The sequence below is a fragment of the Falco peregrinus genome, chromosome 19 (genome assembly GCF_023634155.1).
Source record: "Falco peregrinus isolate bFalPer1 chromosome 19, bFalPer1.pri, whole genome shotgun sequence".
Classification (NCBI taxonomy): Eukaryota; Metazoa; Chordata; class Aves; order Falconiformes; family Falconidae; genus Falco; species Falco peregrinus.
Genome location: NC_073740.1, coordinates 2,520,064 through 2,535,737, shown reverse-complemented (window position 1 = coordinate 2,535,737; position 15,674 = coordinate 2,520,064). Strand labels below are relative to the sequence as shown.

General features: G+C 56.0%; 2 protein-coding genes and 2 non-coding genes across 4 annotated transcripts; all 4 read left to right on the top strand.

The window, feature by feature from the left end:
* The first annotated feature begins 2,850 nt into the window (after positions 1 to 2,850).
* PTGES3 (prostaglandin E synthase 3) lies at positions 2,851 to 11,835 on the top strand. The gene is made up of 8 exons (XM_055792164.1): positions 2,851 to 3,182; positions 8,353 to 8,466; positions 8,646 to 8,715; positions 8,983 to 9,081; positions 9,294 to 9,383; positions 9,877 to 9,939; positions 10,394 to 10,418; positions 10,969 to 11,835. Coding segments are annotated over exons 1-8 (483 nt in total). The 5' UTR covers positions 2,851 to 3,180; the 3' UTR covers positions 10,989 to 11,835.
* Positions 11,836 to 12,319: 484 nt separating this feature from the next.
* Positions 12,320 to 15,656, top strand: ATP5F1B (ATP synthase F1 subunit beta; the record flags this gene model as incomplete). Its single annotated transcript, XM_055792165.1, is given in 9 exon segments — positions 12,320 to 12,485; positions 13,093 to 13,275; positions 13,610 to 13,784; positions 14,008 to 14,129; positions 14,372 to 14,560; positions 14,660 to 14,814; positions 14,916 to 15,038; positions 15,154 to 15,366; positions 15,455 to 15,656. Coding segments are annotated over 9 exon segments (1,504 nt in total), but the record flags the coding sequence as incomplete, so codon positions are not given.
* LOC114011686 (small nucleolar RNA SNORD59) lies at positions 13,318 to 13,389 on the top strand. Its single transcript, XR_003553728.1, has one exon. It is a non-coding gene; the product is annotated as a small nucleolar RNA SNORD59 (small nucleolar RNA).
* On the top strand, positions 14,226 to 14,299 carry LOC114011685 (small nucleolar RNA SNORD59). Its single transcript, XR_003553727.1, has one exon. It is a non-coding gene; the product is annotated as a small nucleolar RNA SNORD59 (small nucleolar RNA).
* Positions 15,657 to 15,674: the final 18 nt, after the last annotated feature.

The window sequence follows — 15,674 nt, the reverse complement described above, 5'->3', positions numbered from 1 at the left end:
GGGGATGGGGCCCAGCCAGGAACAGGCCCGGGGCAGCATCCAGCCAGGAACAGGCCTGGGTATGGGGCCCAACCGGGAATGGGCCCAGGGATGGTGTCCAGCAGGGAACAGGCCCAGGGATGGGGCCCAGCCAGGAATGGGCCCAGGGGCAGCATCCATCCAGGAATGGGCCCGGGGATGGTACCCAGCCAGGAACAGGCCTGGGGACAGTATCCAGCCAGGAATGGGCCCAGGGGCAGTGTCCAGCCATGGACAGGCCAGTGATGGGCCCTGTGCGAGGACTGGGCTGCGGGACCCTGAGGCCTTTCGCTCACCTCTACCTTCAGTCTGGACAGTGACCTTCCCCGATTCCCTGCTCTGCATTGTCCCTTTCAGGAAGGATTCTTTGGGATGGGCCACAAAGACAGATGACCTGGCATTGAAAGGCCTGTTTGGGGCGGCCGTTCTCTCCTTCTCTGGCTTTGGGAGGTAGCACGCCACCTCCCCAAGGATGGCCACCTCAGCACAGCCACCTCAGCATGGCCACCTCGGCACGGCCACCTCAGCACAGCCACCTCAGCACGGCCACCTCAGCACGGCCACCTCAGCACGGCCACCTCAGCATGGCCACCTCGGCACGGCCACCTCAGCACAGCCACCTCAGCATGGCCACCTCGGCACGGCCACCTTGGCATGGCCACCTCAGCACAGCCACCTCAGCATGGCCACCTCGGCACAGCCACCTCTGCAAGGATGGCCACCTTGGCACGGCCACCTCGGCACGGCCACCTCAGCAATGGCCACCTTGGCATGGCCACCTCCCCAAGGATGGCCACCTCAGCACGGCCACCTCAGCATGGCCACATCAGCACGGCCACCTCAGCACGGCCACCTCGGCACGGCCACCTCTGCACAGCCACCTCGGCACAGCCACCTCAGCACGGCCATCTCGGCATGGCCACCTCCCCAAGGATGGCCACCTCAGCACGGCCACCTCGGCACCTGCAGTGGCCACGGCTGCCCATCACTGAGGATGTGCCAGCAGGAGTGTCCAATGGGGGGGAACGAGATGGCACCGGTTGTTCATGTCTGCCCTGTTAAATCGTGAAAAATTGTAAATCCTGTGCCTTGGGTTTTCTTCATACACTTGAGTACTTGGAACAGCTACCATGAACTAACCAGAGAACCAAGTTGTAGGTCAACTTAGGAAAAAATAAGAGGTTTTCATTGTTGTAGCCTGGGTCTTCAAACGTTAAGAGAACAACTTTTAATGGCCTTTAGGAACTGCGGGTTCAGTGCTTTAAGAACATGGTGGCTGTCAGGTAAGAGTGAATTTGTGGAGCAGGTTTGACTAAGACGTTACTGCTAGGAATGGAAGTAGAGTTACGGTGTGTCGAAAGGGTGAGCAGCAACGTGTTGTTTCTGAAAAACTCTAGCTTAGGTGACCTGCCGTCTTGGAAAACATTGAACCCATGGGATGTTGACCTGTTAAATATAATGGTAACAGAAAGGCAGTGAGAATGCATTTTGTTAATGAAGTTGTCAACTGAAAGAAAAGGGTAGGCTTTGCGACATTCTAATATTCTGCCATAACTTAATCTGTTCTGTGCATTTGTCATTCTTCAGTACAATATCTAAATAATTTCAGCCCCAAAGTTCTGACTTGGGTGAAATAAAATTCAAGAATTGTGAAGCCTGTATTAGGATCCAAAAGAAATACTTACAGAAAAGAATCTAGGAACAGGTGAGTTCTCAAAACTAAAAAAAAAAAAAAAAAAAAGTATTTCTTAAGATGCTTTATTAGACCTGTAGGTAGCTAAATTTAGCCAACGGCACTTGAAAATAGCTACATTACCAAAATTTATTCCCTCTTTATTCATTAGGTAATAAATATTTCTTTGTCTGGAGTAAGAAAATGGGTATGTAAGAGAGCTCTGGTGTTTTACAATGGTGGGGAGACCCCCAGCCATGGTGGCACACAGAAAGACCCCCAGCCATGGTGGAGCACACAGGCAGACCCCCGGCCCTGCGGAGAGACCCCCACCCCTGGCAGTGCCCCATGGGGAGACCCTCAGCCACCGTGGGGGACCTGCAGAGAGACTCCTGACCGTGCAGAGACCCCTGGTCCCAGCAGGGGCCTATGGAGAGACCCTTGGCCATGGTGGGGGACCGGCTGGGAGACTTCCAGCCCTGCAGAGAGACCCCTGCTCTTGGCAGGGGCCCATGGAGAGACCCCTGGCCACAGTGAGGGACCCCTGGAGAGACCCCCAGCCACAGCAGGGCCCTGTGGAGAGACCCCCAATTCTGGTGGGGACCCATGGAGAGACCCCTGGTGCCAGCAGGGCCCTGTGGAGAGACAGCCAGCCCTGGCAGGGGCCCGCAGGGAGACCCCCAGCCATGGCGAGGCGGGGCCTGGAAATGCCCTGAGGAGAGACCCCTGGCCCTGGTGGGGACCCACAGAGACCCCTGGTCCTAGCAAGGGCCTGTAGAGAACCCCCGGCCATGATGGGGGACCCAGGGGGAGACTCCCAGCCCTGCAGAGAGACCCCTGTTCCTAGCAGGGGCCCATGGTGAGACCCTCAGCCACGGGGGGGGACCCCTGGAGAGATCCCCGGCCCTGGCAGGGCCCTGTGGGCAGGGGTCCGTGGGGAGACCCCCAACACCGGTGGGGAACCTGCAGGGAGACCCCCAGCCATAGCGGGGGCCCGAAGGGAGACCCCCGTCCCCGGCAGCCCTCGGGGGAAGGCAGGGGGCGGGCTGCCCCGTCGCCACGGCAACGGCGGGCCCCGCCCCGGGCCGCCGGGCCGCACTGCGCCTGCGCGGCGAGAAGCTGCTAGAAGGGAGGAGGGAGCGGGCGCGCGGGCGGGGCGGGGCGGGGCGGGCGGCGGGGCGCGCCAGGGGCCGCGCGCGGGGTCCGCGCATGCGCAGGGCAGCGGCGGGAGGCGGCGCGGCGGGTATTTTGCTGCGTCACCAGCGCTGGGCGCCACCGAGGGCCGAGTGCGCGGGGCATTGTGGGAACGAGGCCGCGCCGAGCTGAGCCCCGAGTCCGCCGCAGCAGCGCCGCCGCCGCCGGAGTCACGGCCCTGCCCGCCCGCCCGCTCGCCGCTGCCGTCCGCCGCCACTCAGAGCCGGACCCGGAGCCTGGCCACCCCTCTCCCCGTCCCCCGCCAGGAGCGCCAGCCGGAGCCGCCGCCATTCGCCATGTGAGGCCTGGGGCTGGGGAGAGGCGAGGGCGCGCGGGGCGGCCCAGGCCGGCCCGGTCTCAGCGGGCCCGGGCCGCCGGGGGGCGCGGCCCCGCGCCGGGAGGCGGGAGGGGAGTGGGGCGTGGGGTCCCGCCAGCACGCGTGGTGACCTTGGCCGGCCCGCGTGTCCCCGCGGCCCGGGGGAGCTCGACGCGGTCGGGGGGTTCCCTCCTCCGTGGGGCCCGCTCCGGTGTCCGCCCGCCGTAGGGGTGGGCCCGGCGGTCGCTGTGCGCTCCGGCCCGGCGGCTGGAGCGGCGCCGGTTTGGCCCGTGTCTGCCCCCGGTTAAAGCGAACGGGGCACGGATCTGCCGCCCCCGCGCTGCGGGGCCCGGGCGTGCGGAATGAATGGGTCCGGGGCGGAGCGGGCTCGCCGGGGCCCGGCCCTCGGCCGGTGTAGGGGCCGCCCGGAACGGGGGTGTTGAGCGTGGCTGGAGGGGTCGCTCAGCGCTGACCTCCAGCACGCGGTAGTAGCTAAAATTGAGAACATTTCCCGGTAAGTAATAAATCCGCGGTGCTGCCCGCTACCTACGGGCATGCTGGTCTGTCTGTAAGCTCTTAGCTCTCCACGTAAAAAAAAAAAGTGAAAAGATGCCTCCGTGGTGCAGGTGCTGGAGCCTGCTCGGGAAGCTTCCCGGCTGCGGGGGAGCGGGCAGAGCCCCGGGTGCTCGGGAGGGAAGCGGAGCCGAGCGGCTGGATTCCTTCTCCGAGAGTGGCTCGTGCGGCCTCCGGTATATCCCGAGTGGAAACCCGGGCTCCGAGGCAATGCTCGTGCCATGCTGGGGAGTCCTAATTAGCTGGCTTCATTGTAATTCTACTGAAGCTGCTTCAGTGACCCAAAACCAGCGTCTGCTGCTCGTGACAGAGCTCCAGCCAACGTGAGTGTTCTCTAGCCGTGCAAGTGAAAGAGGAGCCAAACTTTGCGGAGGGGGGGTTCTGAGAGCAAAACCAGGCGGTTAAGGAAGGGGTGCGCTGCCCCTGAACCTGATGGCAGCGTTGCCCACTGACAATCTGGATTTCCCCGTATTTGGCTTCAGTGACTGGAGGGGGTAGTATTTTTCTGAGGCTTTTTTTTGTCAGAAAGGTTGGTCTGCCACAGGTGCTGAGGAAAGCATTACCACTCGGTGGAAAAGCCGATGTCACTTGTTGCTTTTTGCCCCCTTGTCCCCAGAGAGGCATTTACTTAAGTGCAGCTCTTCTGAAACTCTGAAATGTGCGGCTGCTTCAGCTTAGTGTGACTGAAAGCGAGAAGCACATTAAAAAAGTTGGGAGTTTTTCATGTTTAATGTCTGTAGAATGCATAATCTTGAAACTAAAATGCTACTGCATCCCACTTACAATTGCCTATGGTCTGAAACTAATTTTTTAATTAAAAAAAAGGCGCCTTTCCAGAGTATATAAATGAAAGCAAAACTACTTCTGTAGAACAGATTTCTTACTGCTGTCTGGGGGTAAAAGTCTTGTTCAGCAGACAGCTTTTCCAGTGTTCTCAAATTGTAGGTATTGTTGGGATGCTTTCCAGGAGACAAAGACAGGCTTCCAGTAGGCACAGTCTGCAGAGTGGCCGAGGAAGCGCAAGGACAGGTTTGGAAACTTCTTGAATCGCACTGAGCTACAAACATTTAAGAGCTGAAGATTCAGCTCGTGAGTATGGTGTGCAAGGAACAGCTTCTGTGCCTGTGGTTATGCTGGAGACCAAGGTGCCTGTGGCCAAATGGTGGCTCTTGGCATTGTGGGCAGCCAACCACAGAGCCCCTGTGGATCAGGCGAAGCAGGGAGGTCGCTTGGGTGAAGCTGAGCCCACACATTGCCCAGTAGCAGGAAATTTCTGCTGTGAAGCTTCTAGAAGCTGTTCTGTGGTGCTGTTGTCATGATTGTCTTCTGAATATGATGACTAGAAGAGGCAGTTGGATGGAGATGCATGGCAGCTGTGTCTGTTTAGGAAGTCACCAAAATGCACAGGTGGCAGCAAGTGTAGATTTGACAGAAGAAATCCTTGCTGAATGTGGAACCCTAGTGATGGGTTCCCTGGGCTGTATGCTGCTCCAAGTCTGCTGTGGTTTATTGCTGCATGGGTAAAAGCATGTTTAAATTAACTTCTCTGTTTCAGAGAAATCTAAATCCCATTAGGACATGGGGATGATACATAACCAAAGCCTGTACTCAGGTTGGCGCTGTTGGCATAAGGCTGAGGTCCCCTGGGATTAGTTTGCTTGAGCAAGAAGGAGACGTGAGGCTTTCCGTGTAACAAGTGACTCTGCTCAGAAGTCCTGGCAGTGTTTCTTGGTGCCTGTAAGAAAACAGAAGACTTTCTGTGGGCGTAGGGGAACCATCCCCCTGAAGCACTCGGAGCACGTGCACGCCTTACCCTTGGCTTCCACAAGGGTTGTCTCCTAGGAATCTTGGTGTAGGCAGGCAACGCAAATGAGCTGCGACTTCTGTCTCATCTGTAACTTTGGTTAGTAGTTCCAATGTATCCTGCATTACTGGTTTGAATGGTAAGTCCTGACTAAAGCGCTTCACGGACAGGCAAAGGAAGGTTTCCATCCTCCCTTTGGGAGGATGAGAGATTAGAAAAACAGATGAAAAGGATAAGAGGCAACCCCATCCTAGCTTTAATTACAGTAGGCACGTTCAGAGTGGTAAGTACTAAATATCTGGGGAGGCGGCATGCGTTTAGCGTTAGAAACATGAATGATGTTCTAGTGCATTTTCTTTGATCTTTCATTCCCTTCTGTAGCTTGGATGTATGTGAGTTTCCTTCAGCTCTAGGACAGCTCGGTGAGACTTTTGGAAGTGCTGTGAACAGGCTTTTGGTGCCTCTGACCCCTGATCTTGGCAAAGATACCGAGGTCATGGCCAAACCAAAGCTGCAAAACTGAGGAATGCCTGCAGCTCCCTGGGGAGGCTGGAGATATCTCCATTGACATTGAAAATGTTTGTGAAGTGTTAAAGCTATTCAGCAGGAGCCCCTGCATCATCGTGGGCAGGGACACTGAGATTTCTGTTCTGATAAGTGTGCTTGAGCATGTACCAAGTTCCACGCAGAGGGGATTTTTGTCTTCCAGCAGCGTGAGAAATGGCTGCTGCTCAGTTCCCAAATGCAGAGGCGCGCACAGAGGGAGCAGAGCAGGTCGTTTCTCATCCCCTTTTTTCCTCAGAGTCTTTCATTCCCTTTTAGAAGAGGAAAACTATGTCCAGTAAGGAATTAAAAATACTGTAGTAAGAAATTTGCTACTCTGCTATTGCTGTGCTTTACCTGAATAAGGAGATGCCTTAACATTTCCCAAAAATGCTGCTACAAGGGAAAGCATTAGGTTTTCACTCGGGGGGACAGTATCCTGCTAGAAACTAAAGGTTGCATTCAGAAACAAGGTAGGTTTTGTGCTCTCAGAAGTTAAATGCTCTGTTACTGGCCTCTGATCAGATGCTTTCTGCACTTAAAACAGGTGCTAGTGCTGGAGGAGGCAGTCACGGCTGCTTCTGCTGCTGTACCAGCCTCTCAGTGAGCTGGCACTGGTGCTTGTACGGGTAGCACTGATGGAGCTCAAAGCTGGTGCTGGTGGCTCTGGGCTGGGTCCTGGTTCAGTTCATCCTGCAGGCAGGTGTACAGAGCAGGACAGGAGCCAGCCCTGGGGTGGGGGAGTGGGGCTGCTTTGGGGAGTGGTGCAGCACTTGGTAAGTAATTTTGCTAGATATGTCAGTTTGACACCAAGAATTGAATTGATTGATGATCAGGTGAGTCACAATCTGTTCTGAAGGCTTGGCAATGGTCACCTTAATACATATTCTGAAAAGGTAATTATAGTTTGTCAGGTTACTGTGCTGTAATGCGAAGAGTGCAATGCTGAGACCCAGCGTCACTCCTTGGTGCGCGAAGGGGAAGCTGCTCAGTCACATACAGGGCGGAACATCAGCTTTCTTTGTGTCCTTGTGTGGTTTAGCTTTGTGTAGTCACAGTAACCATCACGGTAAGTGACCAGAACATTTCACTTCAGTCGGACTCACAGGTAGGTCTTTTGAGGTCTTCTCTGTAGGGGCGTTAGCTGTGAAATCCCAGCTTCAGTCTTGCACCTCTGGAAGATAGCTGAAGTGTGAGAAGCACCCGTCGTTGTCTTCTGTGCCTTAGCAACGGCAGCTCCCGCTGGGTGGCTGTTTGCTTTTTCCTGGAATGCAGACATTTGGTTGTGGGCTTGGCCTGAGTTGCCAGGAGAATAACTGAAACCAGGGGGAGGGAGTCCCAGGCGTGGGGAGCTGGGTCTGGGTCACTTTCACCCGCCGATCGGGTATGGCCGCACTTGAGCTTTGCAGGTGAGTTCTGGCTGTAGAATTGCAAACACGCAACAGTCGGTCAGGAGCCCTGGCACGTTTTCTGGTGCCCTGGACAGGCTGTCGCTGCCTGTGATACTTGTGCAAAACCAGGAAGATCCTCGAGAGCGTAGGAGTTAAAAGTCTGTACATAGAAGGTTGTAGCAAGAAGTCAGAACAGGAAAAAAAGTGATTTTTTTTTTTTCAAGTCCGGTACCTGTACTGACTTCAGCTGGGTCTTACAGCAAGGTTGTTGGAAGGATCCATTTTTTTTAAATAGTAACAATGCCCAAAAAAGTGGGATTTTCAATGGCTTTGGGCTTTTAACTCTGGATAATAAAAAGCATCATGAAGTCTGCCTGTGTAGCTGTTAGAGGTGACTGAAATTGTGTCATAATCTGTGGTAGCTCATCTTGAAAAGTTTGTCATAATTTTGGTGTGCTGTAGCGCTTACTGTAGTCTCACAGGCTCTGATGGCTTCTCCAAGGAATGTTGGCATGAGCTTTTTAGGGGCATTAGGCACTAAATGTGTTGTATCTCTTTATTATTAAAGCTTTTTTCAGCCTTAAGTGCCTTTTAAAGATTATTAATAATAAGCTAATAATGCAGCTTTTAAGAACAGGAAGGAGTCTTTTAGTTGAACTTCCTGAACTGTAATAAAAAAAAAAAATCAAACTGCTCGAGTTGCCTTTTGGGGAGAAACAAAAGGAAAGCCAGTGTTAAGTTTACTGGTAGCATGGAAGGGTGAGTTTGAAAATATTTTTCAGGTATTTTGATGAAAGGTACAAAACTTGATTTGAACTTTTCTTAAATGGTCTGTTCACAGGCAGCCCGCTTCTGCGAAGTGGTACGACCGGAGGGACTATGTCTTTATTGAATTTTGCGTTGAAGACAGTAAAGATGTTAATGTAAATTTTGAAAAATCCAAACTTACGTTCAGGTAAGTGATTTGGACCTTGACGAAGCTGAAAGGTACAGGGAGATACATAAAGGCTGTGCTGATGGTGATCAGATGGTTTTTCAGAACAACTTGACAAAGTATAGAATTCTGTTAATGAGCTATATTTATTTTATAAGGTGTCTTGTGCTAAATGCAAACTTTTTTTTTCCTTTTAACAGTTGTCTTGGAGGAAGTGATAACTTTAAACATTTAAACGAAATTGACCTTTTTAATAATATTGATCCAAATGTAAGTATCCTCTTGACTCTCCTCTTGCTTTGTTCTTAGTGCTGTATCCTGAAAAATACCATCCATTCTTCCGGCTGCTTCTGGTATTGTGGGCACATCGTTTCTTAGACTGTAAGAATGTGCTTAAACTCAGATCCACGGAAGCATCTCTGGATGGTGTTTTTCAGGACCGAGAATAAGTTGCTAGCTTAAGACAAAAGGAGTAATAGAAGCAGTTCCTGATGAAGTTTGTGATGATTGTACTGATGCGTATTTGCTCTTTTTCAGGAATCAAAGCATAAAAGAACAGACAGATCTATCTTGTGTTGTTTACGAAAAGGAGAATCTGGTCAGGCATGGCCGAGGTTAACAAAAGAGAGGGCAAAGGTGGGTGTGGGCTCCGTGGTGGCCAGGGCAGCACTGCCTGCTGCCTCCCCTGGGTTTTAGTTTTGTTTAATATTTGGGTCATGTTTAAATGATGTAGCAGTTAATGGGTCACTTACTTTGCTTCTGATCAGATTGGCACTTCTTATTAACCTTCTGTCAGTAACAGCTTGCTACTCGCTTGTCCTTAAATAACTTCTTGTGTTGATGTGCAGCTCAACTGGCTCAGTGTGGACTTCAACAACTGGAAAGATTGGGAAGATGATTCAGATGAAGACATGTCCAACTTTGATCGCTTTTCTGAGGTATGCGAAGATGGGTCCCTGGAAGTTTGGGGTTCCCTTCTGGGCTGTGTCTTGGCAAGCAGGGACAGACCGCTGTAGGAAGAGTCACATTCCTCCTCCTGGCGCATTCCTGGCTGCTGGTCCCGGTGCAGGCTCTGCCGGTTTGCCGAGGCACAGCTGTTGCCAGCTTTAACCAGTGCTGTGGGCCGTCCATGCCACAGCCAAGTTGACCATTTGTGTTGGCTATTAAATAGGAAGCGAACATACATCCTGTGGTAGACAACAGTGCTGACTTTCTGCACCAGTTGGTTTGCCAAGCCATTAACTTCAGATTATTTTTTTCAGATGCTCACCTTGTAATCCCTACATAGGTGCAGCTGATTTGTCCAAAGGCCTGGCAGCTGTTGACTATGACAATTTTAAGTTATTTTTAGATTTTTACAGTGCTCCCCTAGTTGAGGTAGAGTGTGGTTGGCTTCACCCCTGTAATGTGGCTATTATGTCTCTGGAACAGATGATGAATAACATGGGCGGAGATGACGACGTAGACTTGCCAGAAGTAGATGGGGCAGATGATGTAAGTACTTTGTTTGCAGTAAATACGTGCAGGGCTGGTTCAGCACCCTGTGCATTCGATGCTGCTTGCTGAAGTCAAACTTGCACTCATTCAGTGCTGTCAAAGGCTTAAATAGCACCAGACCTTGTCTGGATGAATGATGGCACTTGTGAAAGTCATCTTCCTTCCCTCCAGCAGTAGTGGTGAGGGCAGTGCTGCCAGTGCTTGCAGTGTCTGGACAGCTTGGTGTCTGCCCCCTCCACAGTGACCGCTGGTTACTGTGGGCCTGGCCGGTGAGGCCAAGTGAAGCATGTCCTGTGGAACCTGTGGGGTTCCTAGGGGTATACGCTCTGGCAGAGCGCACGCTTGCTGCTGGGCTTTGGAAGCAGCAGCTCAGTTGCTGTGTTAGTGGTGATAGAGGGAAGAGTGCCTTCACGCACAGTCTGCTCCAGTTAATGTTTCTTCTTCTTTCCAGGACTCGCCAGACAGTGATGATGAAAGTAAGTCGGTGTTCTTGTTTCTTTCTGCACACTGTGCAACGGTGCAAGTGCGTGCTGAACACTCCTTGCTGAGCGAGAGCCTTGAGCAGAGCCAGGAGATGCTCTGTCCTTTTAGTCTCACTGAATCCCAGCTGGGAGCTAATGCCAGTGCCCTGCCTGAGCAGTGTGACACTATATAATCTAGCAAAAGCCTTTCCACACAAGCAGGAAACACGAGTTTGACCTTCCCAGCCAGCTGTGGTCCTGGGGAGGCTTTGGCCTTAAGAGCAGCAGGCACATGCTTGGGCGGGGGGGCATCAGTGCCTGGTACTGGCTCTACTTGCGTGACTTCTGCGCTTGCAGCAGTGGCTGCATGTGGATCTTCCTTGTGAAGAACCAAGGGTGGGGTCAGAGGCCTTGGAAGGTGCTGTGCCCTTCGTGATTGAGGGCTGGATCTTTGTGCTTGTGTCCCTTGTGATAATGGGGCTCCTGGTAGCTTCTTTTTTTTTAAAACAACAAAAAAAACCACCAACCAACCCAAACCTGCTAATGCTCTGCTCTTTCTTTCTAGAAATGCCGGATCTGGAGTAAGGAAAACTGTCGTCTTCAGGGTTTGGGGAAAGAAGTTCATTACAACATTTCATAATCGAGATAAGAATTCCTGAGTTGATAGCCCTAAAGGGAGATCCTGCATCTTTTAACCCATTTTCAGTCCATTTTAAATGGCTTCACCGATGGTAGGTGTGTACTATGGCACGGGGCGGTCTTAAGCCACGAGAGGCAATAACGTTATGTGTGAACCGTTTTCCAGACTTCCAAAAAAACCCAATTGAGGTGTAGGCAATCCATAGAGAACAGTTGCAATAAAGTTTACGGAGCCTCCTTGCCTCGTAGCAGATGTAATTACAATGGGAGAATCCTGAATTTACACCAAGTGGTAAATGAGCAATTTCCCCCACCCCCCCACCCCCCTCTCTGCCGCCTGAAATTGTATGTTTGTACCGGGAACAAAACTGGCTGAAACAAGGGTGTTGTCATTGGCTCACAAAATTTGGCTGGCGAGGCGCAGTACCCCTGTGGTGTCTTCAGGTCTGTTCCACTAAAGTTTGTATTGAAAAGGAAACAAAATTCTCCTCCTTTGGTGTTCAGTCCCATCACGTGCTCCCCACCCCGCGCAGGTGGCTGGAGCCTGTCCCCTGGTACCATTTGACCCTAAAGCTTTACATCTCCTAGTCCGGGGTGTGAGTGGCTGTACGTTGTTGCTTGTCAATCTGTTCGTTTAGACCAAATCGTATTTGCACTGTGGGCATGGAAGCGAGTGACAGACCGTGGGGGCGCGCGGGCGCCTCATAACCGGGCTGAAAAACCTCAATTTATGTTCAGAGCAGCTGGGATTTTTTTAATGTCTGCATTCTTTCTAATAAACTGTTGAAGACTCCCTGGCTCTCCTTCTGCCTGGGGCCTGTGCATTGCTGTGCCCAGGGTGGGCTCCCCTACGGTGGGGGTGGGAGGTTGGGGCGCGGTGGAACGGGTTGGCCTGGTGCTGGGGGGGACGGACGGCCCCTCGGGACTGAGCTGGGCCCGCGGTGGGGGGCGGGCGGCCTCTCGAGGCTGAGCTTGGCCGGTGGCGGGGCCTGGGCCGTCGGTCACGGCGACCGCCCCAAGGACAAGCGCGGGACACGTGCCGCGGTGCTTCCGGTGCCCTTCTGCGTGTGCCCGCCCTTTCCGCCAACCTTAGCCAATCAATTCATCGCGCTGCTTGACGGATAGCGCTAGGACCCAATGGCGAGGAGGCGGAAAGCAAGCAACGAGGTAGGTTTGGCCAATGGGAGAGCGGATGCGGGCCGCGCCCAATCGGCTCGTGCGGCAGGGCGTGACGCAGAGGCGGCGCCGCCCCTCGGGAGCCGTGTGGGGCGGGCGGGGCGCGGGGCTCAGTCGGCGCCGCCATGTTGGGGCTCGCGGGTCGTTGCTCGGCCGCCGCCGCCGCCGCCGTTCGGCCGCTGCTGCGCCGCCGGGCCGGGCCGGGCCGCGACCTCTTGCCGCTGCTCCTCAGCCGCGGGGCCGGCCCAGCCGCCGCCGCCGGGGCGCGTGAGTGCGGGGCGGCCGCGGGGTCACCTTGGGGCCTGCGCCGGCCCGTTACCGGGGCACGGTGGGCCGGGCCGTCAGGGCGAGGGGACGGGGGGCAGCGTCCCATGGAGGCATCGGGGGTGTACGGGGGTCCTGCGTGCACCGGGGAGGGTGCAGGGGTCTGGGGTGCGCAGAGGGGATGCAGGGGGGTGCACCTCGGTCCTGGGAGCACCGAGGGGTGTTCAGGGCGTCCCGGGTGCACCGAGGGGTGTTCAGGGGGGCTTGGGCAGATCGAGGGCAGCAGGGGCTCTGGGATGCACAGAGGGCCAGTCAGGGGGTCCTGGGTGCACCGAGAAGGGTGCAGGGGCCTTGGGTGCACCGAGAGGCAATCAGGGCGTCCTGGGCAGATCGAGGGCTGCAGGGGGCCCTGGGTGCACGGGGCGGGGTGCCGGGGTCTTGGGCACATGCCAGGGCATGCAGGGGAGCCCCAGCTCTGCACCCCCAGCTCTGCACCCCCAGCTCTGCACCCCCAGCTCTGCACCCCCAGCTCTGCACCCCCAGCGCACACGGGAACCGGGAGCTGCCCGTTCCCCAGCTGACCTTGACTCGTCACTCTGCTTCCCCCCAGGACGGGACTATGCAGCCCAGCCCGCCGCTGCTGCCAAGGCCGGCTCGACCACCGGCCGCATCGTGGCCGTCATCGGTGCAGTGGTGGACGTGCAGTTCGATGAGGGGCTGCCCCCCATCCTCAACGCCCTTGAGGTGCAGGGCAGGGAGACCCGGTTGGTGCTGGAGGTGGCTCAGCACCTGGGTGAGCATCTGCCGCAGAAGGGCTGCAGAGGGTGGGAGGGGTCCTCCTGTGATGATGTGTCTTGACTTTCGTTCTCCTGAGCTTGCTGAAGCCATGGATTTCAATCTGAGGAGGAGGAAAATGGCTGCCAGAGGGCTCTGGGCTGCAGGGCTGCAGTGTGAGCGTGGCCTGGGCTCGATTTTGCTCTGTGCTATTTTTTTCCTGGATTTTGCTGCTCCTCTTGGTCCTCCTCCCAGCAAACTGTTCCTTTGGCAGGAACTGGGGAAGCCACCAGCAGCTGTCCCCAGGGTCAGCTTGAGGGCACTGCTCTGATGCTGTCCTTGGGCTTTGGCAGGGGAGAACACTGTGCGCACAATCGCAATGGACGGGACAGAAGGCCTGGTGAGGGGACAGAAGGTGCTGGACTCTGGCGCGCCCATCCGCATCCCCGTTGGCCCCGAGACCCTGGGCAGGATCATGAACGTCATTGGGGAACCCATCGATGAGAGGGGCCCCATCACGACGAAACAGTGAGTGATGCCAGGGACCTGGAGCCAGCATCACATGGGGCTTGGAGGTGGGGGCACGGGTTCTGGAGTAGGAGACACATGTGTGAACAGGGACGTGGCGCGTCCCTGCCACGCTCCCTTTCTCCTGGGTCATGAGCAGGGATTGCACTTGCGCAGCCTCCTGCCAGCACCCCGACTGAGGGTCTTGGTTCAGTTGCTCAGCTCCGTTTCTGTTCTGCTGCAGGTTTGCTGCTATCCACGCTGAAGCCCCCGAGTTTGTGGAGATGAGTGTTGAACAGGAGATCCTGGTGACGGGGATCAAGGTGGTGGACCTGCTGGCTCCCTACGCCAAGGGCGGCAAGATCGGTACGTTGCCCCTAGAGGAAAGGGGGGTTGTCTGGGGAGGGGGCACCCTGCCAGCCCCACTGAGGCTCAGGACCAGTCCCTCTGCAGCAGTTATTTCCTTCACTGATGAGTAACAACTTGACTTTCGTTCTCCTGAGCTTGCTGAAGCCACGTTTATTGATCTGAGGAGGAAATGGGGGAAGGGAGACACTGGGAGCCGCCAGATCAGCTTGGTGTTGAGCACAACTCCTCTTCCCTCCCAGGTTTGTTTGGAGGTGCTGGCGTTGGCAAGACTGTGCTGATCATGGAGCTGATCAACAACGTGGCAAAAGCCCACGGCGGTTACTCGGTGTTTGCCGGCGTGGGGGAGCGAACCCGTGAAGGCAACGATTTGTACCATGAGATGATTGAGTCTGGGGTCATCAACCTGAAAGATGCCACTTCTAAGGTGGGCTGGGTCTCCCGAGTGGCCGGGTGGGGTCCCGGCAGCACCAGGGGCGTGGGTGGCAGAGCGGTGCGGTGCTGACACCTGGGTCCTGCCCGCAGGTCGCCCCTGGTGTATGGACAGATGAATGAGCCCCCGGGCGCCCGCGCCAGAGTGGCTCTGACAGGCTTGACGGTGGCCGAATACTTCAGGGACCAGGAGGGTCAGGACGTGCTGCTCTTCATCGACAACATCTTCCGCTTCACCCAGGCTGGCTCCGAGGTCTGTGCTCGGTGCGGGGCTGCTGGCGTGCTGGCTCCTGGTGCTGAGCGCAGCGGTGGCCAGGCCCCGGGCAGCCTCTCACAGGCCCTGCTCCCTCCCAGGTGTCAGCCCTGCTGGGGAGAATCCCCTCCGCTGTGGGCTACCAGCCCACGCTGGCCACCGACATGGGTACCATGCAGGAGAGGATCACCACCACGCGCAAGGGCTCCATCACTTCAGTGCAGGTGAGGGCAGGGCCGGCCCCGCCGCGCCGGGTGAGCCGCGGCACCCACCTCGGGCCCACCGTCCCCTCCTGCCTGGCACCCACCTCGGGCCCACCGTCCCCTCCCGCCTCCCCAGGCCATCTACGTGCCGGCTGACGACTTGACCGACCCTGCCCCAGCCACCACCTTCGCCCACTTGGACGCCACCACGGTGCTGTCCCGTGCCATCGCCGAGCTGGGCATCTACCCGGCCGTGGACCCCCTGGACTCCACCTCCCGCATCATGGACCCCAACATCGTGGGGCCTGAGCACTACGACGTGGCTCGGGGGGTGCAGAAGATCCTGCAGGTGAGGGGGCCAGGGCAGCCCCCCGCAGGGGTGCTGGGAGGGGGTTGAAGCCCGGCACTGGCCGCTCACCCCACATCTCTCCGCGCAGGACTACAAGTCCTTGCAGGACATCATCGCCATCCTGGGCATGGACGAGCTCTCCGAAGAGGACAAGCTGACGGTGGCCCGGGCTCGCAAGATCCAGCGCTTCTTGTCACAGCCTTTCCAGGTGGCCGAGGTCTTCACCGGCCACATGGGCAAGCTGGTGCCACTGAAGGAGACCATCAAGGGCTTCAAGCAGATCCTGGCAGGTGAGGTGGCCCCCTGGG